Source organism: Salvelinus fontinalis, chromosome 7, assembly GCF_029448725.1.
Source record: "Salvelinus fontinalis isolate EN_2023a chromosome 7, ASM2944872v1, whole genome shotgun sequence".
In the NCBI taxonomy this organism is placed as follows: Eukaryota; Metazoa; Chordata; class Actinopteri; order Salmoniformes; family Salmonidae; genus Salvelinus; species Salvelinus fontinalis.
Window position 1 is genome coordinate 18,826,127 of NC_074671.1, and position 27,686 is coordinate 18,853,812.

At 43.6% G+C, this 27,686-nt stretch overlaps 2 protein-coding genes across 8 annotated transcripts in view; both read right to left on the bottom strand.

Moving 5' to 3' along the window:
- The window catches only part of LOC129859158 (dipeptidyl aminopeptidase-like protein 6), a 344,660-nt gene that overhangs the window by 14,860 nt on the left and 302,114 nt on the right, over window positions 1–27,686 (bottom strand). For all 7 annotated transcript variants that reach the window (XM_055928573.1, XM_055928575.1, XM_055928574.1 and 4 more), the window contains 10 exons: window positions 17,479–17,573; window positions 16,955–17,029; window positions 15,505–15,557; window positions 14,905–14,986; window positions 10,697–10,817; window positions 6,764–6,918; window positions 2,606–2,703; window positions 2,171–2,294; window positions 2,045–2,083; window positions 60–167 (listed from right to left, as the gene is read on the bottom strand). In XM_055928573.1, the coding sequence (XP_055784548.1) occupies window positions 60–167; window positions 2,045–2,083; window positions 2,171–2,294; window positions 2,606–2,703; window positions 6,764–6,918; window positions 10,697–10,817; window positions 14,905–14,986; window positions 15,505–15,557; window positions 16,955–17,029; window positions 17,479–17,573 (950 nt within the window). The remainder of the gene's footprint in view (window positions 1–59; window positions 168–2,044; window positions 2,084–2,170; window positions 2,295–2,605; window positions 2,704–6,763; window positions 6,919–10,696; window positions 10,818–14,904; window positions 14,987–15,504; window positions 15,558–16,954; window positions 17,030–17,478; window positions 17,574–27,686) is intronic.
- LOC129859159 (general transcription factor II-I repeat domain-containing protein 2-like) lies at window positions 25,118–27,079 on the bottom strand. The gene has a single exon (XM_055928578.1). It carries the CDS (start codon window positions 26,936–26,938, stop codon window positions 25,118–25,120), a length of 1,821 nt encoding a protein of 606 aa, XP_055784553.1. The 5' UTR covers window positions 26,939–27,079.

Below are 27,686 nucleotides of genomic sequence, written 5' to 3' on the forward strand. Positions count from 1 at the left end.
GTATGGAAGCCCTCGTGCAGAACACAGAAGAGAGCGTGTAGAAGGGGAGTATACAGTACCTGTGTGATGGACATGGAGATGTGGAAGAACTTTCCCCTGCCTCCCTGTGGGATGGCTCTGGTGAAGAACAATTTCAGACCATCTTTGGAGAACAGCGGCTCCTCATTCTGCACACCAGTCATATAACACACATAGAAAACACAAACTCAGCAGAAAAAAAACAGTCCTTTTTCAGGACCCTGTCTTTCAAAGTTAATTTGTAAAAATCCAAATAACTTCACAGATCTTCATTGTAAAGGGTTTAAACAGTTTCTCATGCTTGTTCAATGAACCATAAACAATTAATGAACATGCACCTGTGGAACGGTCGTTAAGACACTAACAACTTACAGACGGTAGGCAATTAAGGTCACAGTTATGAAAACATAGGACACTAAAGAGGCCTTTCTACTGACTCTGAAAAACACCAAAATAAAGATGCCCAGGGTCCCTGCTCCTCTGCGTGAACGTGCCTTAGGCATGCTGCAAGGAGGCATGAGGACTGCAGATGTGGCCAGGTTAATAAATTGCAATGTCCATACTGTGAGACGCCTAAGACAGCGCTACAGGGAGACAGGACGGACAGCCCTTGCAGTGGCAGACCACGTGTAACAACAGCTGCACAGGATCAGTACATCCGAACATCACACCTGCGGGACAGGTACAGGATGGCAACAGCATCTGCCCTAGTTACACCAGGAACGCACAATCCCTCCATCAGTGCTCAGACTGTCCGCAATAGGCTGAGAGAGGCTGGACTGAGGGCTTGTAGGCCTGTTGTAAGGCAGGTCCTCATCAGACATCACTGGAAACAACGTCGCCTATGGGCACAAACCCACTGTCGCTGGACCAGACAGGACTGGCAAAAAGTGCTCTTCACTGATGAGTCGCAGTTTTGTCTCACCAGGGGTGATGGTCGGATCCACGTTTATCGTCGAAGGAATGAGCGTTACACCGAGGCCTGTACTCTGGAGTGGGATCGATTTGGAGGTGGAGGGTCCGTCATGGTCTGGGGCGGTGTCACAGCATCATCGGACTGAGCTTGTTGTCATTGCAGGTATCCTCCTCCCTCATGTGGTACCCTTCCTGCAGGCTCATCTTGACATGACCTTCCAGCATGACAATGCCACCAGCTTTACTGCTCGTTCTGTGCGTGATTTCCTGCAATTCAGGAATGTCAGTGTTCTGCCATAGCCATCGAAGAGCCCGGATCGCAATCGCATTTAGAACGTCTGGCACCTGTTGGATCGGGGGGTGAGGGCTAGGGCCATTCCCCCCAGAAATGTCCGGGAACTTACAGGTGCCTTGGTGGAAGAGTGGGATAACATCTCACAGCAAGAACTGACAAATCTGGTGCAGTCCATGAGGAGGAGATGCACTGCAGTACTTAATGCAGCTGGTGGCCACACCAGATACTGACTGTTACTTTTGATTTTGAACCCCCCGCTTGTTCAGGGACACATTATTCAATTTCTGTTAGTCACATGCCTGTGGAACTTGTTCAGTTTATGTCTCAGTTGTTGAATCTTATGTTAGTACAAATATTTACACATGTTAAGTTTGCTGAAAATAAACGCAGTTGACGGTGAGAGGACATTTCTTCTTTTGCTGAGATTATATATACACATATATAAACATATTTGTAACATATCTAGAAATGATGGAGTGGCATTCCACTTTGCAGCACTGCTAAAAAGATGTAGACACAGCGATATGAAGTGGATGCAGAAAGTAAACAGCATAGTGGGTCAATTTTCTCAACAACTAAGACTGTTGAAGAGTGAGGCTCAACTTCTCCACTGTTTTGGTCCCGTGGCTACCGTGCTGTGAAGAGCATGAAGCGAACCCGTGGCCATGCAAAGATACTGTGTGTGACTGTGTGAGAGTGTCTTGCATCTCGCTCATCTCAATATGTGCGGTGCTCCTTGTTGTGACATCATTTCGCTGAGTCTACCTTTAAGAGCACTAAGACATTGTTTGTACTTGAATCTGGTTAGTTTCTTACCTGTCTGTGTAGCCAACTTTCGCTCTCGTCCTCGTGTTTCTAAACAGACAATTTGAAAGAAAAGTCAATGAAAAGCAGAAGAAAAGTGAATGAAGTGGGCTGAAAAACAGACGCACAGACACACACCTTGGTGCAGACGCCAGTGGTGGCCTGACACAGAGTCAGCATGGATATGTTCTGGGCTCTGTTTAACCAGTTCACTGCCAGTTTGGTGGTAGTCGCCCATTTCACCATGGTGACATAGTACTCTCTGTCCAACACAAAACGAAACAAGAGTGTTATTGTGACTATGCATTTATTCATGCAAATACAAAATCTAGAATAAAGGATTAGGAATGTCTACTGACATATTGCATGCGTAACAGAGCTCATCCCTTTGAAAGCCATAAGGGTATATAACCATGTTATATATAGTAGTACTAGCAGTAGTGGGGAGGCAGGTAGCCTAGCGGTTAAGCGTGTTGGGCCAGTAAACCGAAAGGTCACTGGTTCACTGGTGTTGTGTGTTGTGTGTGTTGTGCTGTGTGTGTGTGTGTGTGTGTGTGGGGGGGGGGTGTGTACCCCATCCTCTGGTCCTCAGGCCTCCTCATCTCCATGGTGTGCAGGGGCCCATTCAGGTTGACCACATACAGAGAGATGACTGGGTTCTCCTCCCCAGCCTGCATGGGGGAAAAGAGGACAGAGAGACTATATGAGTTCAAATTCCATCAATAAAATAACTGTTCTTATTGGACATTTTAAGCGCATCTACCTCAGGAAGAACAGCCTGTAGACAGAATTAACTCCATGCTGGTATATTTTCCCAATTCCCAAGATAGTTTGTTTTACCTTTATATGTGTTTAATGATACAATTCACTGCAGTGTAGTGTTGCACAGTAGAGTGCATGTTTTCAGTCAGTACTGGGTTAGTAATCATACTGCTCTAACCTTAGTGTTGTGACGGGTCACAGCAACCATACAGGACCAATTGCTTCCAATTACCCTAGGCCACGCCCCTTCCCTCCACACCTGTCCCCACTCCCTAATCACCTCTCCTCACTCTGTTTCCCACAAAAGCAGCGTGCTCCTCTCTATACACTAGTAATGGTTCATATTTGGTGATGGCACGGCGCACCCTTTTCGTTCCTTCCTTTGTGTGTGATATGAGAAAGCCACCACATCCTAAAACATTTTCCAAACTCGGTCCTGCCCCCCACCCCCTGGGTGCATGTTTTGTTTTTTGCCCCAGCATTACACAGCTGATTCAAATAACCAGCTCATCATCGAGGTTTGATTATTTGAATTCCATCCAACTCCTAACCCCCTGTCGTGTCTTTGGCGTCATTAAAACTGAAGACTTATCTTTATAAAAAATTCTCTGTAATTATTATTACGTGATTAAACTACTTAATCATGTAACTGTAATTAACTAGGAAGTCGAGGCACCAAGGAAAATATTCAGATTACAAAGTTATAATTTTCCTAATATAACTTTCAGATATTTTAATATCTTATCACTTAGTCTTCTGATTAATGAATTATTATTTACCTCACGTTAGTCTCATTCATTGTAGATTCCGTCTCATGCTACCACTAGAGTGAGAGCACCGCCAGCATTCAAAAGTGACCAAAACATCAGCCAGGAAGCATAGGAACTGAGAAGTGGTCTGTGTTCACCACCTGTAGAATCACTCCTTTTTTGGGGGTGTCTTGCTAATTGCCTATAATTTCCACCTTTTGTCTATTCCATTTGCACAACAGCATGTGAAATTTATTGTCAATCAGTGTTGCTTCCTAAGTGGACAGTTTGATTTCACAGAAGTGTGATTGACTTGGAGTTACATTGTGTTGTTTAAGTGTTCCCTTTATTTTTTTGAGCAGTGTATTTACGCTCAGTGTGTCGTCGGGATCTCTGTTGAAAAGTTTGTTTCTGTTGGAGAGTCTGTCCGCCCTCTCTCTGTCGTGGTTAGAATGGATAGTTCAGAGTGACATTCATTCATGTCGTTATAGGATAGATGTTTCGGCAGTTGTCGGTCTTCGCATTCAATGATACCGAATTCCTAGCTGCAGACTAGTAATTAATATCAAAGACTTGTTGTTATTTTGTCGCTATCAATAGTCTAAGAGTTTAACCACGTGGTATAGTTAAAATATTCAGCCATCTACTCAACCCTTAGCTTATACTCAGGTTTATGGTCTCTACTCAAACCGTGGCCGTCTCGTGGTAAGCTGGTCTGCAACCTTTAGCCATCTCGTAATTGAGGTAAGCTCGGTCTACTCTCAAACCTTGGCCCTCTCGTTATTGAGGTAAGCTGGTCTGGTGATAGAATACCCCAGTGGGGGTTTTATTCGGAAGAGCAGAAAAGGGACTGTCTCAGAACGCCTGACCATAACCGTGCTCATGGGCGGTCCTCTGATTTAGTTAAACTCCAAAGGGAATTGGAGTTAACTTCATTAACTTTTTAGGGATAGGGGGCAGCATTTTCACTTTGGATGAATAGCGTGCCCAGAGTGAACGGCCTCCTACTCTGTCCCAGATGCTAATATATGCATATTATTATTTATTTTTTATTTTTGAATTTTTTTTAATCCCATTTTCTCCCCAATTTTCGTGGTATCCAATCGCTAGTAATTACTACCTTGTCTCATCGCTACAACTCCCGTACGGGCTCGGGAGAGACGAAGGTCGAAAGCCATGCGTCCTCCGGAGCACAACCCAACCAGCCATACTGCTTCTTAACACAGCGCGCCTCCAACCCGGAAGCCAGCCGCACCAATGTGTCGGAGGAAACACCGTGTACCTGGCCCCCTTGGCTGGCGCGCACTGCGCCCGGCCCGCCACAGGAGTCGCTGGAGCGCGATGAGACAAGGATATCCCTACCGGCCAAACCCTCCCTACCCCGGACGACGCTATGCCAATTGTGCGTCGCCCCACGGACCTCCCGGTTGCGGCCGGCTGCGACAGAGCCTGGGCGCGAACCCAGAGACTCTGGTGGCGCAGTTAGCACTGCGATGCAGTGCCCTAGACCACTGCGTCACCCGGGAGGCCTCAATATATGCATATTATTAATACTATTGGATAGAAAACACTCTGAAGTTTCTAAAACTGTTTAAATGATATCTGTGAGTATAACATAACTCATATGACAGGCAAAAACCTGAGAAAAAATCTGTGGGAATTCTGAGGCTGGTCGATTTTCAACTCCTCGCCTATTGAAATCCCAGTGGGATATGAATCTGTTTGCACAATGTAAACTGAGATGTTTGGATATAAATATGCACATTATCGAACAAAACATACATGTATTGTATAACATGATGTCCTATGAGTGTCCTCTGATGAAGATCATCAAAGGTTAGTGATTCATTTTATCTCTATTTCTGCTTTTTGTGACTCCTATCTTTGGCTGGGAAAATGGCTGTGTGTTTTTTGGACTTGGCGGTGATCTAACATAATCATATGTTGTGTTTTCGCTGTAAAGCATTTTTTTTTAAAAATCTGACACGATGGGTAGATTAACAAGATGTTTATCTTTCATTTGCTGTATTGGACTTGTTAATGTGTTAAAGTTACATATTTCAAAAATATATTTTTGAATTTCCCGCGCTGCCTTTTCAGCGGAATGTTGTCGAGGGGTTCCGCTAGCGGAACGTGTGTCCTAGAAATGTTAAACAGTCCAAAATCACATTACACAATTTCACAAACAGTATCATCCTCACTCATTCATCTTATACAACAATTAGATGTAAGCCTCATATCTGAGGCTATTGTATAAACAGCGTTATGGTAATGTGGCCGTATTGTCTCCCATGAGTTTCACAAAATTGTACCAAACGGACCAGTTCGTAGCTGGATTCTTCACCGATCTTTTATACCTTCTCCAGAACATAAATGTTGTTCGGTTCTCCAGTTCTGTGAGGTGGAAGAAATTCCTTTGTTCTCTCTATGAACTCACTCTCTCTATACTGTCTGGCCACGAGGCAGGATCTTCCCTAGGAATTTACGACCTCTCTGACCACAGCAGCCTGGTTGTAGGAGACAGAGAGATATGGTGCCGAGGTAGGGTGCATAGAGAAGGGCTGGTGCAGAGGGAGGGGGTAGTGCTCGCTGTACCCAAAGAGGGCAATGACACCCCCATGTGCCTCTGTTGTTCACTGTGTATAATAAATACCCCTAACCCTGGGCTCCTCATCTCCATCTCCTCATTGCATTCTGACCGATGCACCATGGTGACAGCAACAGTCCTGACCCTAACTTACAGTCAGCCCTAGTCCCTTTGTTCACTTAGACTAGTGGGTTTCAGTCAGTACTAGGTTAGTAATTATACTGTTCTGACCTTAAAGGCGCTGCGTGGTCAATCCGACATCTGCATTGGCCGTACAGCATTTACTGCGATGCAGCCTCTGCAGAAGTTAGGGCTTTCATACTTCTTGCACTTAGCGGAGCAGAGCTATTGTGAAGGAAGTTGTCAAGGAAGTTAGTTTGTGTTTATACAGGACGTACTGTCCCCCACCTACCGTCAACCAATCATGTCAATGCGGAGCTACGTAGCTATTGTTACAAAATGTAAGAGGTGCATGGCAATGAGGTACGGAGCTTGATGTGAGCTCCAGAGGCTCCGCAATTTTGTCACACACTCCATACGAAGGCTCCGACCACATTTTTGGATCAAGCATAAATGGGCTTTTAGGGTAGTGGTTTTCAGTCAGTACTAGGTTAGTAATCATACTTTTCTAACCTTAGGGTAGTGGTATTCCCTCCCAGTAGGGTAAGTAGTTCCTGTGAACATGGGGATCTCCATCTTGGGCACCATGGTGTCGTTGATGGTGGCATATGCCAGCCGGGCACCGTCCGGAGACCACCAGTGGGCAATATGGGTCTGGAAGATCTCCTCTGGAAAATAATCGGAGAGAAATGTCCTTTCGTTTTCAGTAATAATGAAAATGATGAAACCCTTACAGAAATCTACTCTGTGTTTCAATGGAACCACATTTCAACACCCAGTGCAGACCTGCATCAGGTACGTTGGTTATATTAAATACTGACCCAAACATCAATTGCAATGCAGAGTCAGTTTGGCTCAACGCTGTCATAACATCCATAAAATGAGGAGTACTGTATGTTCCGGCCATAAATCAAAACACTGCTTTTAATCTCACAAGCGAGGAACATCGACCAATCGAGAGCCATACCAGGAAAGGGAACAGGAAAAGTAATTTCCCAGTCAGGTGCAACAGTGTACTGTGTTGTATTCAGGGAAATTGGAGTGTGTTTGTTTGTGTGTAACCCCTTTTCTGGTGCTGAGGCACACAGAAAGAATGCTGTTGGAACTTGGCTTATTTAATAAAAAACCTGAGACCTCTGTGCGTCCCTACAGAGCCTGTGTGTGTTTGAAATTGTGCAGGTTGATATGAACGACAGGACACACACTAATATCCCAGAGGGGGCTCTATTGATATGCAGTTCCAGGTGAAGACACACACACACACACACACGGGCACGCCCACGTGCAGAAAAACACTAAATGTATGTATGTAATCTTTTCTGCATCTATCCCCACCCAGCTGATAAAGTGTGTGTGTGTGTGTGTGTGTGTGTGTGCATGTGCATTAATTGCATTTAGCTTGAGGAGGAAATTCGTGGTCTGACACAGCGCTACATCTCCTGTGTGTATGTGTATCCTTGCATCCTTCAGTGTCCATCTATCCAAAACCTTCTTGATGTAATGTGATTTGTGGATTAAAATAAAGTATTTGAAATGTGTGTGTGTGAACCCACCTTTGTTTCCATGTCCTTTGAGAGCTGTTTCTATCTCCCTAGCTATGATTACCCAGGTGAGAAGTGTCACACTCCTCCATTCTCCCTGGTTCACAGACTCGCTGTTCTGACTCTAAATTATTCACTGCCTAACACAGATATGACTTATGCATGAGCCGCCCTGTTACTGAGCCAGGTGGGCAATAGAAGTTAATGAATGTAGTAATGTGACAGAATCAGGTGGGCCAAACTAATGAGGAGAAGGAAGGACATATCTTTCTTCACCGGAACACAATTCAACAACCATTAACTGATCAAAAGTAATATGCTATGATAAGATTAGTGCTTCCTGTGTTGAGACATTTTGACAAAGACAAGGTGTGATAGGACTTGGTGAGATTCAGAGGAATGTCAATTGAGGCAAAGAACACATGGTGCAATATGTGTCCCGTCCAATAGGGGGCAGTGGTGATACGTATTAGAACTAAGCCCCACTGGTAGATGACAGTTGAAGCATGAGAAATTCAACTGAACTGCCTGCTTACAGAGAGCATAGATAGGATACCCCCCCCCCCCCCCCACACACACACACACAGTTGTTTACTGCTATATTTTCAGAAAATAATAATACCACCGTAAACAAATACAAACAAAATCGTCTCAGTGTGCAAAAAGTGCAATACCAGCCAAAACTCCAGGGGCCATACACACAGCTCATATCAAGAGTGCCAGACACTGCTCTGGTTCTATATCTGGGCCACATCATATTTCAGGATGTTGTCTGCTCCAGTACTGGTTCTATATCTGGGCCACATCATATTTCAGGATGTTGTCTGCTCCAGTACTGGTTCTATACCTGGGCCACATCATATTTCAGGATGTTGTCTGCTCCAGTACTGGTTCTATACCTGGGCCACATCATATTTCAGGATGTTGTCTGCTCCAGTACTGGTTCTATCCCTGGGCCACATCATATTTCAGGATGTTGTCTGCTCCAGTACTGGTTCTATACCTGGGCCACATCATATTTCAGGATGTTGTCTGCTCCAGTACTGGTTCTATCCCTGGGCCACATCATATTTCAGGATGTTGTCTGCTCCACCACATCAGTTAATCTGACAGACAGGCCACTGATGACAAAGCGTTCTATAATCGCCTTGGGTGTCTGTCTGACTCCCCTTATGCAAGACTGTCAGTGTACCACACACACAATGATAATCTCATCTGTTTTTTAGACGGTTACTACAAAATTAGACTGCAAGCGTGGCGTTTTTCCTCCAGGGAGATTTCCTCCCCATATCTGACACTGTGATTGACCATGCTGTCATCTGGTGCAGATCTAAACAGATGTTACACAACCTGGCAAGGTCTCTCTCCCCTTCACGGCTTATGTCACCACTAAACAAAAACACACACACACACACACACACACACACACACACACACACACACACACACACACACACACACACACACACACACACACACACACACACACACACACACACACACACACACACACACACACACACACACGTTGAATGTGTTATTGCTGAAAGACCGCAGTCTGTCAAAGAGATCTCCATTGAGTGACATGATACGAGTGGTAGGTCTACGTTGTGGGGCAGGTCAAACTCAGGCTCAACTCTCTCCCATCCCATCAAAAGATTCATCTTCCTTAATAAATGATCAATGTAAATTGCCAGGTCCTCAGCGCTTCATAATTATGTGGCAGGGGTCAGACAGTGATTAAAGTTTCAATGGACTTAGACTAATATTGCTGTTGGAAGAGCTCCACTGCACAGCTTAAAATCTCAGTCAAACTAATCTGGGGGTAGGGGTGTGTCAACACACATACTGTAGAGGCTACATACACACTTTAACAGTTAACAAAGAGGTAGTGTAAAATACGAGAGCATACTTAGTGCAAGCAACCTTGCACTCACACACACAGGACCGTTGCACACAGATGCAGACATGACCGTCGCAATCACGCACGTGTAGAATTCAGCCTTCATACGGTAACATTTGTAATATTGTTGCCAGTTTACGATTACTCTTGGAACTCAGAATCACATCTAGCAGTGTTCTGGCAGTATGTCAGAGACACCTAGCGAAAGGTTGGCAGGTGCCGCCCCACCCATTGATGAGCACTACACCAGGCCCTAACTAAGAGACAGCCATCCAGGCCCTCACTGACACTCTCTTTCTCTCTCCGTGTTATTAAAAGTGAGAAGTCTTGGAGCAGAGAGCCAAACACACGGGGAGCGGAATAAATTAATTCATTAGTAAAGTTGAACACAGTGAGGCAGTCTGTTCCTCAGGGGATGAGGTAGAGGCACTGAGGTGGAGTCAGAGCTTGGATCGGTCGAGTCAAAACAAACAGGGAGACATCTGTATCAGAATGGAGAACAGACAGTGAAGATTAATTCTGCTGAATTAATGCTAATTTACCTATGTCGAACAGCCGCAGTGAGAACTCAGGGAAATTGGAGCAAATTGGGTACTTTTCCTGTTTTTAACTACATTTTGGTTGGGTAGCCTAGTAGTTAGAGCGTTGGACTAGTAACCGAAAGGTTGCAAGTTCGAATCCCCGAGCTGACAAGGTACAAATCTGTCGTTCTGCCCCTGAACAGGCAGTTAACCCACTGTTCCTAGGCCGTCATTGAAAATAAGAATTTGTTCTTAACTGACTTGCCTAGTTAAATAAAGGTAAAATTAAAATAAATAGTTTACTGCACCTATGAGTAGCCTTAATACCAGTTCTGTTGTGTTTAAAATTTCAAGACAAGAATCATTTTGACGCAAGTGCCACATTCTCTGGGGACAACAATGCAACGGGACATACGCGCCATTAGACCACCACCAAGAACACCAATAATATTCACATCAGCCAATAAAAGTGTAATCTCACCTTCGTACAGCCAATCGCTGAGCCCATTGAAGATGACTCCCTCCTTGCCGGTGGAGACTAGGCGGATCGATCGGCTCTCCACCGTTGAACGGTAGTAGATGTTATTCTCAAAAATGAAAATCTAAGGGAAGAGGGAGATGAGAGAAAAAATTATGAAAAAACTGAGGTGATCAATATGGAAGGAAGAAAGGATGTGTGTTCTGCATGACTAAACTTGACCTGTAGGTTGATGGAAGGATGCTTTAACCAGATGAGGAATTTGAGCTCAAAAGGTTCTATCGAAATGTTTGATCCTCTCCTATTCACTGCAATACTTGAATCATGAACATTGTGCAGCAATATTGGCTTGTTTGACAAGCCACGATATAGCAGGCCTTGTTGAATACAATCAAAAACACATATCGCGTGTGTTGGAGTTCCCAGTCATCTGCCAACATGGCAGTCATGTTTACTACCTGCACAATCTAGTAAATAGCCTCAACTTACCTTTCTGCCTTCTCGCTATTGGATTATACTTTCATCATGTCACGGACATAATATTGTCTCCATATTACTGCATGTCTAAGTATTGATTGATAACGCCGGCTCAGGAGAGAGAAAGAGAGAGAAAGGACAGAGAAAGAAGGAGATCAAGAGAGAGAAAGAATGTACTGCATAATGAATCCTTTACCTCACCACATTGAACACCAATATTATACATCAATGCAAGTCCTAATTGCAGATTGATCCTTTACTGGGCTACAGCATTGCCCCCCTCTCTGTCCACTGTTAGAAGTAGCATATTATAGTTCCTCTTCACACATTACAGATTCTCTACCCACAAAAAAAACTTTAAAACCTCTATCTGCCATATCAAATCAATGACGATAAAATATAATGCTCATGTTATTAAAGGCTCTTAACGGGTCGGTTTCAGTTGCAGAGCTCGTAGGGCTTATATTGAAATCAATAGAAGGTAACTAAGGATAGCTCAATAACTTTGGCCTTGAGCTTTCCGTTGGTTCATGTGTAATCTCTGTTACTGACATGGACTGAATCATGCTATGTAAACACAGTCTGAAAGATATTCTCTTTTAAATAAAGAAATACTTCAACAATAGGGGATGATAGGGTATGTTCCCTTTCCTTGCAGCAGTTAAGGCAATGCAATAGCATCACAATGCCCCCCCCCCCCCCCCCCCCCCAAAAAAAGAAGGTATAACCCAGTTCCTACCTTTCCTCTGCCTCATTTTGTGTCTTGACCTTGTGCTATCTTGCAGACAAAGGGGGGGGGGGGGGGGGTTGGGCAATGTTCCTTATGTGGCTAGGTAGGCCAGGGGAACACAGGTGTGTTTGAATTCACCTCTGTGCAGATGGATTGAGGGCCCAGTTTTACAACAGGATCGAGCCCAGGGCAGAGGGTAACACGGTGAGCTTGGCCCACTTCTGAAGGAGGTAGAAACACTGCCCAAGTTACCTCCCATTAGGGCTGGGTGATATGGCCAAAATTTCATATCACGGTATTTGAAAAAAATTAGACGGTGTGACAGTATTTCATGTTTATGAATAATAAAAGTTCTAAATTTGCTATATGAGTAGTGCGTGACCTTAGGGTGGAAATACATACATTCTAAGTGATTTCAATTGGTCTTTCTCCGTTATGATTGTTTTATACTGTTCAATTCAACCAAAAATTCAATTCAACCAAACAATTTCTGCACTCATTTGAGATCATTTCCACACTGCCACGTAGGGCTACACAATATGGGCAAAAAAACTAGGCCTCATTTTTAACCAAATGTTGCAATTGCAATTTGACTTGCAATTTAGAGCAAAACACTTGGGTGAACTGTTGGAATCATTGGAAATAGACTGATTGTTTTTATTCTAGTTAGTATATAATAGTGGGCACTTTGAATAAAGTGTTGTTTGACACGACAACAAATTAAAAGGCCAGGGAGGAGTTGTGACAGGGTAGGAACCAAAGTGTTGACAAGTGTTTCCTAGGGGACCCAATAATCTTTAGCTACATTGAATGTTTTCTCTTAGCTACTTCAAGTAGTTAACATATTCATGCTTCGCACTTTCCTCTTTGATTTAGAAGATACTGTTGCACAAACATGCTGATTTAGGTCTACACCATCGCTGGCGTTATCAGGCTGTATAGCTAATTACGTTTGCTCTAAATTTGTACATTTATTAGCTCGCTAGCTAGTGATCAGCGGCTAACAAGATTTAGGCCTAACTAGCTAAGAAAAGATAACCTAGCAGTTTGCAGATGTAAGAAACACAAACTAATAGTGTAACTATAGAACACTTTTGGATTTATATTAAGAAGCAAAGTAAAAACAGCATCATTGTCATCAACATTGTTGCATGTGCTGCATTAACCACAAGCATTTCGCTACACCCGCAATTTTTTTATTTTTTTTATTTTTTATTTCACCTTTATTTAACCAGGTAGGCTAGTTGAGAACAAGTTCTCATTTGCAACTGCGACCTGGCCAAGATAAAGCATAGCAGTGTGAACACACAACAACACAGAGTTACACATGGAGTAAACAATAAACAAGTCAGTAACATGGTAGAAAAAAAGAGAATCTATATTCAATGTGTGCAAAAGGCATGAGGAGGTAGGCAATAAATTGAATAATTACAATTTAGCAGATTAACACTGGAGTGATAAATCATCAGATGATCATGTGCAAGTAGAGATACTGGTGTGCAAAAGAGCAGAAAAGTAAATAAATAAAAGCAGTATGGGGGGTGAGGTAGGTAAATTGGGTGGGCTATATACCGATGGACTATGTACAGCTGCAGCGATCAGTTAGCTGCTCGGATAGCAGATGTTTAAAGTTGTTGAGGGAGATAAAAGTCTCCAACTTCAGAGATTTTAGAACAACATTTGATTTGATTTGAGCCTGAACTCAAGTGTCTCGTGGTTGAGGAACAACAAAGGCGCTCCTTGAGTGATGGGGGCAGTGACAGTTCTGTGTGAAAAGCGGCATGGAAAGAGAGAGAGAGAGCGGAGAGAGATGACTCAAGTAGCGAAGTAAAGTATAAAAATGAACGTTAGACACGGCGTATCCCATTTAACAAACCAAACATTCGTTATAAAAGGTAAAGTGAAATCCCAAACCGGTCCGTGCATAAATTGTGGTATACCGCCCAGCCCTACCTCCCATATACACACACAGAGTCTGGGGAGATGTGTGATCATATTGTGGGCTGGTTGACAACTCTGGAGATTAGCCTCACAAAGAGAGAAAAGTAGGGCGAAGGAGGGGGAGAAAGAGCGAGGGAGGGAGGGAGAGGAAGGTAGAGAGCAAGCAAAGCTCAGCGTCTCAGTAGGGGATTCAACTCCAATTTAAAGGAAGAGGACCACTTACTGCTAAAGCTGGAGTTATATGAACAGTGTTCATCCACACAGACAGAGCTGCCTGTCCTCTGAACAATGTGTATTTAACCCGATTCTACTACTTTTCGACATGGGACAAGAAAGCTGTGTGTGTTTGTGTGTGTTAAAGAGAGGATCAAGAGGGGAGGGGCTTAAGAAATTAAAGAGAGGATCAAGAGGGGAGGGGCTTGAGAAGTGTGATAACAGATGGGCTGATATTAGTGTGTGTGTGTATGTGTGTGTGTGTGTGTGTGTGTGTGTGTGTGTGTGTGCGGGCGCATAATATACACACATGCGAGAGAGAGGAGAGAGGAGCGTTCACATATTATATGAACGCACGTCGGCAGACACCTTCCTCTCCTGCCCATGCATCCTACCGTTGACAACAAGCATCACAGCTCAGAGGGCAAGCATCTGTTGGTGGGAGGGGAGCTCCTTTATATGAAAGCGACTGTTGGAATCAGGGCTGTTTGATGATTAATACTGGGAGAGAGTGTGTGATATCAATCCAGTGACTTCACTAATTAATCCGCTGAGGAGATTACAGGTAATTAATTGCATTGTGCTGGAGGATGTAATCACTCACAGTCTGTCTGCTCCGAGAACCACTAGACTGATGCTTATTAATGTTCTCTCGGTGGCTAGACTGCCTGGTAGCTTGTGATAGTTTAACATACATACATGGTCATAGGAAAGGTCATTGATACAGTGCATTCCTATTGTACACTCAGTTTAGAAATACATTATAACATGGTTTGCCAAATAGGAGTGACATTGGGGTATGTAGTATGGGTGAGACAGAGAGGGTGCTGCTGGGAGTTGTAGTTCTTACCAGCTGCTGGCCCGTGGGTCCCCAGCCTGCGTACTGCAGTTGGGCGTTCCGCACCTCTGGAGGGTTCAGGTTCCATGTCTCCCTGCAGCACAGAGGAGAGACCACATTCAGACTACACACACCCACACTACATACTTTTTATTTAACCTTTATTTAACAACACACACCTTTAACTGCCCCTCATTAAATGACTGAGCACCTTCTTTAAAAATAACATCTTACTTAGTGGATCCTCAAACCACAGCATTATAAAAAAAACTCCAGTGAACCACACCAGCAGCCTGCTCTGCTCCTGCCCAGATATACCAGTCTCGTACAGATTAGCCCAAGAGGTTTACGAGCACCTATAAATACTGGTGCTTTATATATCGCTGCCACTTTCTGTTCATTTAGAAAAGTGCTGTGTGCTGCAGGACAGAAAATTAGAGGTGTCACAGGCCCTTTGTCTTAGTCTGGAGGTGACGATGGACGAGGTCATCAAGTCCCTTGGCCTGCAGTTCTCCTCGTCTTCACTGGGTGGCAGCTCAGATACTTGACTGACTGGGCCGAAGAGAGGAGAGGAGAGAGGAGGGGAAGCATTGGTTGGTTTCAGCTACTTACGGAGTCTCCAGGCTGCAGATGATGTAGAAGGCAGTGAACGAGTGCTGGTACACCTAGAAGAAAAATGATTGAAGACTATCATGAGGTACTTGGCCATTGAACCATGTTTTAGTAGCTAACTATCATCAGAATGTATATGCATTTGGTTGGGAGGTAATATTGTATTCTACAAAGTCATTCTGTATTTTCTCAAATGTAATATTCCTTGTCAATGAGTCATTAAGTCCAGGGCACAAATGCAGTGTTCATAATATAATATATGCCATTTAGCAGACCCTTTTATCCAAAGAGACTTACAGTCAGTCATACATGCATACATTCTTCGTATGGTTGGCCCCAGTGGGAATCATGTCTGCACTGCATTCTACTAGCAGGCCCTGGACTGAGAGATGACATGTAGAATGCTTCTTAATGTAGCAGGAGATAAGTATGAACCACATGTTACAGTAGTCCGTCTGAATACCCCCCTCAGAGTTGGGGGAGAGAAAGAGAGGGATTGACAAGCGAGAAAGAGAGAGATAGAGATCGAGAAAGAGAGGGGGGGCTTCTATGAAGGGCAAGCAGCAGCATGACATATGGAGAGAGTGCAATGACAGCCAGGGGACGGAGCTGTCATCTACCAGGGCTATGGAGGGATGATTAAAATAACAAATGCACTGTCTAACACCCACACACCCACACCCACCCACCCACCCACCCACCCACCCACCCACCCACCCACCCACACACACACACACACACACACACACACACACACACACACACACACACTTGAATTAGTGCCTCCCTGCTGTGCCATTACACGTTCCCAGCAGTCTTGCACCTTTGGTGACAGTTCACTGTTCCTGATATATATGGCAAGGTTAACCCAGGTCTACACCTTTTCCTCCCTACTCTAACAGTGTCTACTCTCTCTCTGTGTCTTTCTGAGCCAATGGGATTCTATTCCCTGACATACTGATTCTTTTTCAGACTCTGTGTCCTGGATCTCACATTGCAGTAATCTTCCAGCTGAGTTAGATACCTGAGCCATTACATAATGCAGTAACCGCTGTAGCAGAAAAACCTCCCATCCCTCTCTTTATCCTTTCCTCCCCTCCCTCTCTCACACTCTTTCTACCCCAAATATCTCTACTCTCAGCCTTGCCCCATTCCCTCCATTCGTTTTCCCATTCCCTCCCTTTGTTTTCCCATTCCTTCCTCATCCCCCTTGCTCAGCTGTGTTATGGTGTTTGTTTGTGTTTTGGCCCCTCTCTGAAGAGCTCAGTTCCACTCAGCTGTTTTCTCTCTATAGTGGCTGAGAGGTAGCGGGGTACGACAGGCCTCTATCCGGACGCCATGATTACTTTTCTCCCCCACCGCCTCGCCACGTTTCCCCTCAGAGCCCGCTGAAGTATGTGCCTGTCATTCTGCTAATTCAAAAAACAAGCAAACAAATGAAGGAGCTCACTGGTGCCATGTTGTAGGCGAGCAGCACATGCTTCATGTCAGGAGACACTTCATACTTGCTGGCTTTGTACATTTCCTGAAAAGCAGAGAGAGAGAAAACACAAAAGATGAGACCTTTAACCATGCGTAGTGTTTTTTCATTAAGGCTATCCTTAAATGACTGCATTTGACGGATTGCTCGGCGCGGACTTGGTCGGCAGACGCATTAATCTTGTCGCGGCTCTTTCTGATTTCGGAGGGACGAACATACTGTGCGTTGTCACCTCGTCCGTTTCAACACTGACGTTGCATTTTCGTCAAAAACATTTGATGCGTAGCGAACCCAAATGATAACGAGCCAGATCAAACGATGTGCTAATGATGTATCGTTTCAGTAGGCTTCACAATAAGAGCTTTGGGTGCTTTGATATGCTGACGCAAAAAGAAAAGTTTGAATTCAATTCATGCAAAAACCACAGTCTGTTCTTTGGCCTATAGGGATGCATGCATCTATTGTGTAAATATGAGAAAGTTGGAGAGACTCACAAACTTTTTGTTGTGCACCAATACCGTCCTCTCGTATGTCTCCATGTTGAACCTGACAACATCCCCCTCCCGTGTGCGATAGAGTAGCTCATTACCTGTACAACAGAGGGAGAGCAAAGAAACAGAGCAAGAAAGATTATTTCACAAATGCTAGATCAAGCTTTTCATAATGCCTGATAATAGTCCTATGTGCAATATCCTTGCGATCGTACGTAAGGTGGACACTTGCAAATATAAAATATCAGAGACAAAGTGTTTGGATTCAGAGTGATTCTGGGATTCTCTACATTGATGTCAGAAGTGGGATTCTCTACATTGATGTTAGAAGTGGGATTTACAGTGGGAGCAGTGGCGATCCGTCATTCAGGGCATTTGTGCTTGTCTGTTTTGCATGTTATTTTGGAATTAATTCGTGTCACATATCAGTTTGCATACAATGTATGAATAATATATATAATTGTTTTCTTGAGTAAGGCAGCTCCAAAAGGCAGGTGTTTCAGCCTAACTCAGTGCTTTCTGTGGTGGTAGGGCAAGCCAGCAGAAAATATGGAGCTTTGTGCCGTGATTGGCTCAGTGTTCTGTCACTCATGGAGACTTTACGTCACTGCCAAGTGTAAGAGGAGACATTGAAAATTCTAGCCCTTCGGCTGTTGCCATAGAAGTGCCCATCCAAGAAGGCTCAAGGTCATTGGCTACAGATAAGATGACGTCAAATCACGTTATATGTACAGAGGCTTGGACTGATCATGTCAACATCATTCTTTCACAATCTTAGCTAGCAGTCATCATCATGAATCAAGTCGACAATCTACTGGCAAATAATTTTTAATCCTTGTCATATGAAGAGAAAAAATGAAGAGAAATTATAGATAAAACGTATCTGTGCTCATCGGCCATTGGACACAAACATTATACAACAAGTTGGAAATCGCAAATTCAACGAGTGGCTTGGAAGGAATCAGGGACAGTGGCTGTGTTCCCAAATCTGGGATTAAGGGGATCTTTTCCAAGTTAAAAATGATAAACATTCAACATTGGCCATGCAGTCAATTAAGTATGATTTGTGTCACGCTCAAAACGACTGTTAACCTGGAGGACCGCCACGCCACCTTCCTATTCATGTGAGCCGAGCACAACAACGTGAGTACAAAAATATATTGTATGCTGCTTTATAAATGATGTAATTTGCCAGGGAGATATGTATACTGTAGCTAAGAAAGTAATACTACGTGTATGTTGTGTAGTAAGATGTTAGTAGTCTATGTACAATCACACTGATCATTTGGTCTATTTACCCCTATTAATTTCACCTACTGTTCTGACTGTTCTACTGTAGCCTATAACCTGTTTTAGAGAAAGGTAATCATTGAATATTGTAAGAGCTTTCATTGTCTGCTTATATACCCCCTTTATTTATCCTACGGTTCTAACTTGGTGTACAGGGAGAGCCCGGTAAGAGCGGCCCATGTTCTGAATTCTGTCACTGTACATTTCAAAAGTGCTAAACAAATAGTTATATTGACTACGTCTGTCCTAGCGCCTAGATTCTATACCAAACTCTCGAACAGGCTTCCAAGATGCCTTGAGTCGCAAAGGCCCGCTCCAGAGAGAGTAGAACATTGCAATAGAGAGATACAAGTTGTTCTTATCTTCACAATGACTTTGCCCTTTATCGGACAAGGACGATTTAAGCCCATTTCTGAATGTTGTTTCAGTCAAGAGCCATGAGAGCTGAGAATATGGTTCTGGTTGAGTGTTAATTGGGGACAGATTGTTATTGGGAGCATCATTATCTGCTAGAATAACTAATTGTCCATAAGAGGTGACAAAATTACCATCATAATGACATTCATTCAAAAAAGTTTGTGTGAAAGAGTGACAATTCTGGGTTTTTAGAATTCACCGGCCAAATGCTGAGCGCTATGCTATCGATAGCACTTCCCTTCACTTCAATATTCACAGCCTTGTATCAAGATGAAAGATGAAAAACTACCGCATTACTGTGGATCATTTTGCAATAGTAATGAACAACACTCAGGACGTTACATGCTCAATTGCTTCTCTCTGCACTTTAATATATTCCTATGACCTTGTTTAGCACACATATAAATGATCCTCTTTGCATTTTGAATGTATTCATTTGATGTTCATTATTCCAGTTAAAAGTGACCTTCTGTGTTCAGCGATTGGCTGTGTACTCTACACCTGACCTGTCCCCTCCCCAGGTTTATAGACAGGAGTCTCATCTTGCTCACTCCTCCGCTGGAGTTGTCATCGCTCCTGTCTCTGTCTTCCTGTCTTCTCTGTTTGGTCCCTCTTCTGTAATCACTCATTCCCTCTAGGACAGTTTGGGTCTGTCCTCATGTCCTATACAGTCTTTGCTATTCCACCTCCTGTAGTCTACCATTCAGACTCTGTCCTGAATATCTACCTCTTTTGCCTCACTCCATACCTACTTTACTTTTTCTATCCTTTGTATCAGCACATTTACATCATATCAATGTAAAGCACTTAAGAGCATCTAGGAAAGCATTCTATAAATCCAATCCAATCCTCTTGTATGCTATTACTTTTCCCTATTTTGCATCCATGTAAAGCTAAACCTAAGGTAAGCTATCCTCTTTCCAACTCTTCTCCTCCTATCCTCTTTCCATCTCTTCTCCTCCTATCCTCTTTCCAACTCTTCTCCTCCTATCCTCTTTCCATCTCTTCTCCTCCTATCCTCTTTCCAACTCTTCTCCTCCTATCCTCTTTCCAACTATTCTCCTCCTATCCTCATTCCATCTCTTCTCCTCCTATCCTCTTTCCAACTCTTCTCCTACTATCCTCTTTCCATCTCTTCTCCTCCTATCCTCTTTCTATCTCTTATCCTCCGTCCTATCCTCTTTCCATCTCTTCTCATCCTATCCTCTTTCTATCTCTTATCCTCCGTCCTATCCTCTTTCCATCTCTTCTCCTCCCTCCTATCCTCTTTCCAAATCTTTTCATCTCGTCTCCTCCCTCCTATCCTCTTCCATCTATTTTCCCCCTATCCTCTTTCCACCTCTTCTCCCTCCTATCATTTTTCCATCAATTCTCCTCCTATCATCTTTCCATCTCTTCTCCTCCTATCATCTTTCCATCTCTTCTCCTCCCGGTTTTGATCTGTTCTCACCTAATATCAGCCTAAACAAACACTTGGCTGCCCATATTTTTCAACCATCTGTCCGCCTGTCTTTTTCCCTCCCTCATAGTCCAATCTTTATTCCGTCTCAATGCTGCATTTTTTCATTTGTCCACCCTTCCAGTCACCTGAGATCACTTCATCTTCTCCTTCCGACCATGCACTGCCTTTATGGCATTTACTGTCCACCCCAACAGTCCATCATTTCCACCTTCACCATCCACCACTCCCCCTCTCTCGTTATACAGACCCAAACATCCCCTGTTGTCTTTCTTCTCATTTCAAAGACCCCAGGGATTTCTCTCTTTCACTGACCCCTGCCATCTATCCATCCCTCTTTCACACCACCAAGGGCATTCTTAGTCTTGCTCTCTGTCGCTCTACTGAACTCCATCTTGTCCTCCTTCTCCCTCCATCAGGGCTCCCTTCACTGGCTCTGCATTAGCCTAGGGTGCTCTCTTCCCCTTCTGATCCTCACCTCTACTCCTGCACCATGTCTTATTCATTCAGCCTCCTGCTCTGGGCAACATCCCTCCCTAACTACAGATCACAGGAAGACAGGTGTGTGTGTTTGTGCGTGACTGTGTGCATGCATGCGTGTGTGAGAGAGATTTAATGTTTAGAGTGCAATAGATGTTCCCCTTTCCAACAACACTTCAAAGACCATTTACCTTATGAATATTCACACTTAACCTTTTATGCATACTATGATCTTGTACTACCACTCTTCCATAATCTCTTCTGAACCCTGCAGACTGTATGCTTCATACCACTGTGTGCTTAATTGACGCTTCAGGCTAGTCGTTTTTCCCTTTCTAACTGTAGATGACAGCTTCATTAGAATGAGATAATAATATGCACATCCACAGTCAGCGCTACTGTGGCCACCAGGCTAGCTTTCAATGAACTGAAGAAAAGCTTTAGGCTACTTTCCAATCCAAGGATTATTATTGAAACATATTTATTATGTGTTTGCAATGCTTTTCTCAGTAAGGGATAAAACACCAAGGACAAATCTAAAATATAACTATTTACTTAAATGATACCTTCTCCTCAAGCTCATTCTTTTATTTTTGTTCTGTACTCCAAGTTCAATTTCCTTAAAAACAAACAAATTCAAGCTTTGCACTTGCTGCAATCGCATAGTAAATCTGTCCAAAAAGTGTTTTGATGCCAAATGATTCAGAAATACTAAGTTCCCAGGCCTGTTGGATATCGTAGTCACCCCCTCAACCAGCCATGTTAAGGACTATTCTCTCCTTCTGCTTCCATTTCTCCCTCTCTCTCCTTGTCCCATTCCCTCCATTCTTTTTCAGGGAGCTGCATCAGCCCATTCAGTCTGTTCAGGCTGTTCTGACAATGAGCGAGAGTGTTCCACTTCCTCTCAATCTTTCATCTGTAAGTCCTGAGTTCTGGTACTATGCCGCATTTTAGTACCGCTGAGTGCCAGCAATGAACACACCAAGAATACTCATACATTTATCCAAATACATACTGAACAAAAATATAAACAAACACAACATGCAACAATTTCAAAGATTTTGCTGAGTTACAGTTTATATAAGGAAATCAGTCAATTGAAATCAATTCATTAGACCATAATCTATGGATTTCACATCACTAGGAATACAGATATGCATTTGTGGGTCATAGATACCTTTAAAAAAAAGGTAGGGGTGTGGATCAGAAAACCAGTCAGCATCTGGTGTGACCACCATTTGCCTCATGCAGCACGACACATCTCCTTGGCTTAGAGTTGATCAGGCTGTTGATTTTGACCAGTGGAATGTTGTCCCACTCCTTTTCAATGGCTGTGCGGAGTTGCTGAATATTGGCGGGAACTGGAACACGCTGTTAAATACACGTCAATCCAGAGCATCCAAAACATGCTCAATGGGTGAAATGTCTTGTGTGTATACATGCAATGGAAGAACTGGGACATTTTCAGCTTCCAGGAATTGTGAACAGATCCTTGCGACATGGGGCCGCACATTATCGTGCTGAAACATGAGGTGATGGCGGTGGATGAATGGCATAACAATGGGCCTCAGGAGCTTGTCACGGTACCTCTGTACATTCAAATTGCCATCCATGAAATGCAATTGTGAAATGCAACCCCCCCCCCCCGACGTGCTGCGCAACGACACCGGCCTCGGGGACAATCACAGAAATGCAGTGCGGGTCGATCAGGACCCGATGCAGCTACCGAAGTTGCGTCGTCGTCGGATGGGCCAGTTGGCGAAGTTGCGGCGGCGTCGGATGGACCAGTTGTGGCTGCTGAAGTTGCGTCGTCGGACGACCCAGTTGCAGCTGTCGAAGTTGCAGCGGCCCTGGACGGACCAGTCGCAGCTTCGTTGAATGGGCCATTCCCGTTGTCTCCCTCAATGGTCGATTATTCTGTCACGTTGGTATAAACGATTCGGGAGACAGACGCAGGAATGCGTAATGTTTTTTTTTATTAAGCCCAAATTACGGCGTGCCGTGTAAGGGCACGGGGACGAAGACCAAACAAACACGTAACAAAAACACAGGGTTGAAACCCAAACAAAAGAGCAAGGAGTACCTCGAATAAATAATACACGCACGCACAATGATTAACACACGGGATGAGACCCATAATCATCTGTGCAATCCACAAGAGCACGAAAGCCCAAAACACACAGCACAGGTACTCACACGCACCAACGGACATTGTAACAATAATTGACAAGACCATGGAAACCAAAGGGCACATATATACAAATACTAATCAGTAGGACTAGGGGACATGTGTGCGTGATGAAAGTTCCGGAGGGATCCGTGACAGAATCCCTGAGCTGACGAGGTAAAAATATGTAATTCTGCCCCTGAACAAGGCAGTTTAACCCACTGTTCCTAGGCCGTCATTGTAAATAAGAATTTGTTCTTTACTGACTTGCCTAGTTAAAAACTACTTGCCTAGTTGACTTGCCAAGTTGTTTATTATTAAATACACGTGGTTTGCGGTTGTGAGGCCAGCTGAACGTACGGCCAAATTCTCTAAAATAACATTGGAGGCGGCTTATGGTAGAAAAATTAACATTCAATTCTCTGGCAACAGCTCTGGTTGACATTCCTGCAGTCAGAATGCCAATTGCATGCTTCCTCAAAACTTGAGACATCTGTGGCGTTGTGTTTTGTGACAAAACTGCAAATTCTAGAGTGACATTTTTTTGACCCCAGCAGAAGGGGCACCTGTGTAATGATCATGCTGTTTAATTAGCTTCTCCATATGCCATGCACATGAAATATTTCTGGGATCTTTTATTTCAGCTCATGAAACATGGGACCAACACTTTACATGTTGCGTTTATATTTTTGTTCAGTGTATACCCCGATAATTGACTACAGAGAGATATCTTTCTTCCATACAGCTTCTCAGCGGGCAAAGCTGGTTGAAATTACAACCAGCTTTACAACCTGAACATCATCAAATGACAGGTGAGTTGAGGTTACAATGTAAAGCTAGGTGTGAAATATATTTTCTTTTCTTGTTCCGGGTCATTTGTCCTCCTGAAGGCTGAGCGGATGATGGTTAGACTGATAAAAAACGATACAAGCCCAGACCTGGCGCCAGGATAAAGTGATTAAGGGGGAAGTTGAAATCGGCAAGGGGGCAAAGATGTCTGGGAGAAAGTTAAGCAGCAGGTCTCTGGTCTTATGCATCATGTCATTAAAAAATATATTTTTTTATCTTTTATTTTATCAGGGAGTCATACTGAGACCAAGGTCTTTTTTACAGATGAAATACAGAAACATTACAGAAATACGCACATCAAAATATAAATACAAAATACAAGCAGAAAGAAAGAAAAACATGGCGATAAAAAACGAACACATTCATCAGCAATAAGGTCCTCAATCAGCTTTCTGAATTGCCCTAGAGCAGGGGTGTCAAAGTCAAATGGACGGAGGGCCAAATAAAAAATTTAGCTACAAGCCGAGGGCCGGACTGTTCGAATGTTCATTGAAAAAATTTTAAATGACGCATATAGTCTAGTGAACCTAATTGAACCTACTGAAAACCTAACAAATATATTCCAATATGATCAGATAAATAAAGCAATATTTTCTTATGGCTCTGTCAGTAATCTTTAATTTTCAACAGACACAAAAGACAAATTTCCTTTATATAAAAATCCCCATAACATGAACATTAAATGAAAGAAACCGGTATTCAAGGCACCATCAGTAGCCTATATTTTCTATTTTAGCAAAAGTGGGCTAAATTTACTTCAAAGAAAAAAACAATAATAGCAATTTTCTATCATCCACTCAACTGAAATATTTTTAAAATATAATTGGATTGAAATACAATAAAATAAAGTGCAAAAATCTATTAATCAAAAACAACACTTTGTTTAAGGAGAAGTAACATGCAGTGAAAACAAATATTAAACTTTAACTTTTAAACTTGAACTGAGTAAAAACTCTAAATATGTGATTGCACAGTAATGTTCACTTGTTTGAGGTTGAGGGTGATACTTGGTGGTGTCCCATCTTTTCCACAAGTTCATCAATGTTCGGGGTAAGGCTCTGAGCTGAGGAAATCCTCAGAATTGAGTGGAGGTGTTCAGCAGTAAGTCGACTTCTGTGTGATGTTTTGTTCAGGTTCATCAAAGAAAACAGTTGTTCACACAGGTATGTGCTGCCAAACATAGACAACGTTTGAGCAGCCTGGATGCGCAGCTGGGGCATTGTGTCGGGGAGGAAACGGGCAAACTCCGCAGCACCCACTGCCGCATATTTTGCCCTCAGTGCATCATTGCATTGGAGGTCAATCAACTCCATTTGGAGGTTTGGTGGTGAGCTTTCCACGTCAACAGCAAATGGGTTACCGAGCAGTTCCAACCTGCTTTTTTGTGCTTCAAAGTCAGCAAATCGGCGTCGAAAGTCAGCGGCAAGCATACCTATTTTATCAGCCAACTGTGCGCTCGGGAACGCACTGGTAGAGAGCTTCTCTTTCATGGTCTGGCAGCTGGGAAAGTGGCTCAAATTTTCTTTCCGCATCTGCGTCTCCCACAGAGTCAGTTTGGTTTTAAATGCCTTCACTGTACTGTACATATCAGAGATGACATGATCCCGACCCTGCAGCTGCAAGTTCATTGCATTCAGATGACTCGTAATGTCACACAGAAAAGCCATTTCACACAGAAACATTTCGTCTCGGAGTTGTGTTGTGTCTTTCCCTTTGCTGTCCAAGAACAGACAAATCTCCTCACGAAGCTCGAAACATCTTTGAAGCACCTTTCCCTGGCTTAGCCATCGCACCTCTGTGTGATAAGGCAAATCACCATGCTCCGTTTCTAACTCCGTCAGAAATGCCTTGAACTGGCGGTGATTCAAACCTTTGGCTCTGATAAAGTTAACTGTGCGCGTGATGATGCTCATTACATGCTCCATTTTCAAGGCTTTACCGCACAACGCTTCCTGGTGTATGATACAATGATAAGCTGTCAGCTCACCTGTCGCGTTTTCCTCTTGCATCTTTTCCCGTATCTTCGCCACCAGTCCGCTCCTGTGTCCACACATCGCAGGTGCTCCGTCGGTTGTCAAACCCACGAGTTTTTCCCAAGGCAGCTCCATCTCATTTACACATCTTGACACCTCTTCATACAAATCATGCCCCGTAGTTGTGCCATGCATAGGACGTAAAGCCAAAAACTCCTCTGTCACGCTTAGGCTGGAGTCCACTCCGCGGATGAAAATTGACAACTGGGCAATGTCAGAAATGTCGGTGCTCTCATCCACAGCCAAGGAATATGCAATGAAATCTTTTCCCTTTTTCACAAGCTGCTCTTTTAGATTGATGGACAACTGGTCTACTCTCTCGGCAATGGTGTTTCTGCTCAGACTCACATTTAAAAAGAGTTGCCTTTTTTCTGGGCAAACTTCGTCACAAACTTTAATCATGCAGTTTTTGATGAAATCCCCCTCCGTAAATGGCCGGGCTGATTTAGCGATCTCTTCTGCCAAAATAAAACTGGCCTTGACAGCAGCCTGGCCTTGTGATTTGGCTTTTTTGAACAGAGCCTGTCGAGATTTGAGGCCTCGTTTTAATTCCTCTGCCTTTTGTAGCCTTTGTTCCATGTCCATATTCTTGTTTTTGTCCGCGTGTTTCGTTTCATAATGTCGTCTCAGATTATACTCTTTCAGTACCGCCACACTTTCTCCACACAGAAGACACACAGGTTTTCCAGCTACCTCCGTGAACATATACTCCGACTCCCACCTTGTTTGAAACCCCCGGTTCTCAGTGTCCACCTTCCGTTTTGCCATTTTTGATGGGTATCTGAAAGTTAATTTTACTGTGATGCTGACGACTGCTGTGCCAATAAATATTGAAATGAAGCAGCCTACTGCTCGGTGCGTCACCGTTGCATTGTGGGAAATGTAGTATTGGTGCGTGTAAAAGATCTGCCGGCTTGCTGCGGTCTGCGGGCCGGTTCTAATAATAAATCAAGATCATCCCAGGGGCCGTAAAAAACCTTCTCGCGGGCCGGATGTGGCCCGCGGGCCTTGACTCTGACATATGTGCCCTAGAGGCACCAAAACATTTAAGAAGATTTTGACGATAGTTCCACAAACACGGTGCAAAAAAACTAAAAGCTGATTTACCTAACTCTTTTATTTCAGCTCATGAAACATGGGACCAACACTTCACATGTTGCGTTTATATTTTTGTTCAGTATCGATTTTTCTCTCTCACCCATCTAACTAACAAACCTCCGTACATGACAGTGTTTCATACACGTGACCGTATTTTAGCGGCCACAAAAATGTATACTTCCAGGTCAAGTGTAATATGAATACCTTTGTAAAGCACAATTTTTCTGTTTTCCAGCGAAATCAATGACGTGACCTTCATGCTACCCATCTCTGCATGATTGAAGAAGGCAATGGAGCTCCGCCTGGTCTTTTTAAAACTTGCGAGGGGGAAGCGAAGGCTACTGAGTAATAGTGAAAGGGGGAGATATATGTTGTGTAGGGAATTTCCCCCCCCGATTTGTCCAACTTATCACCTCTA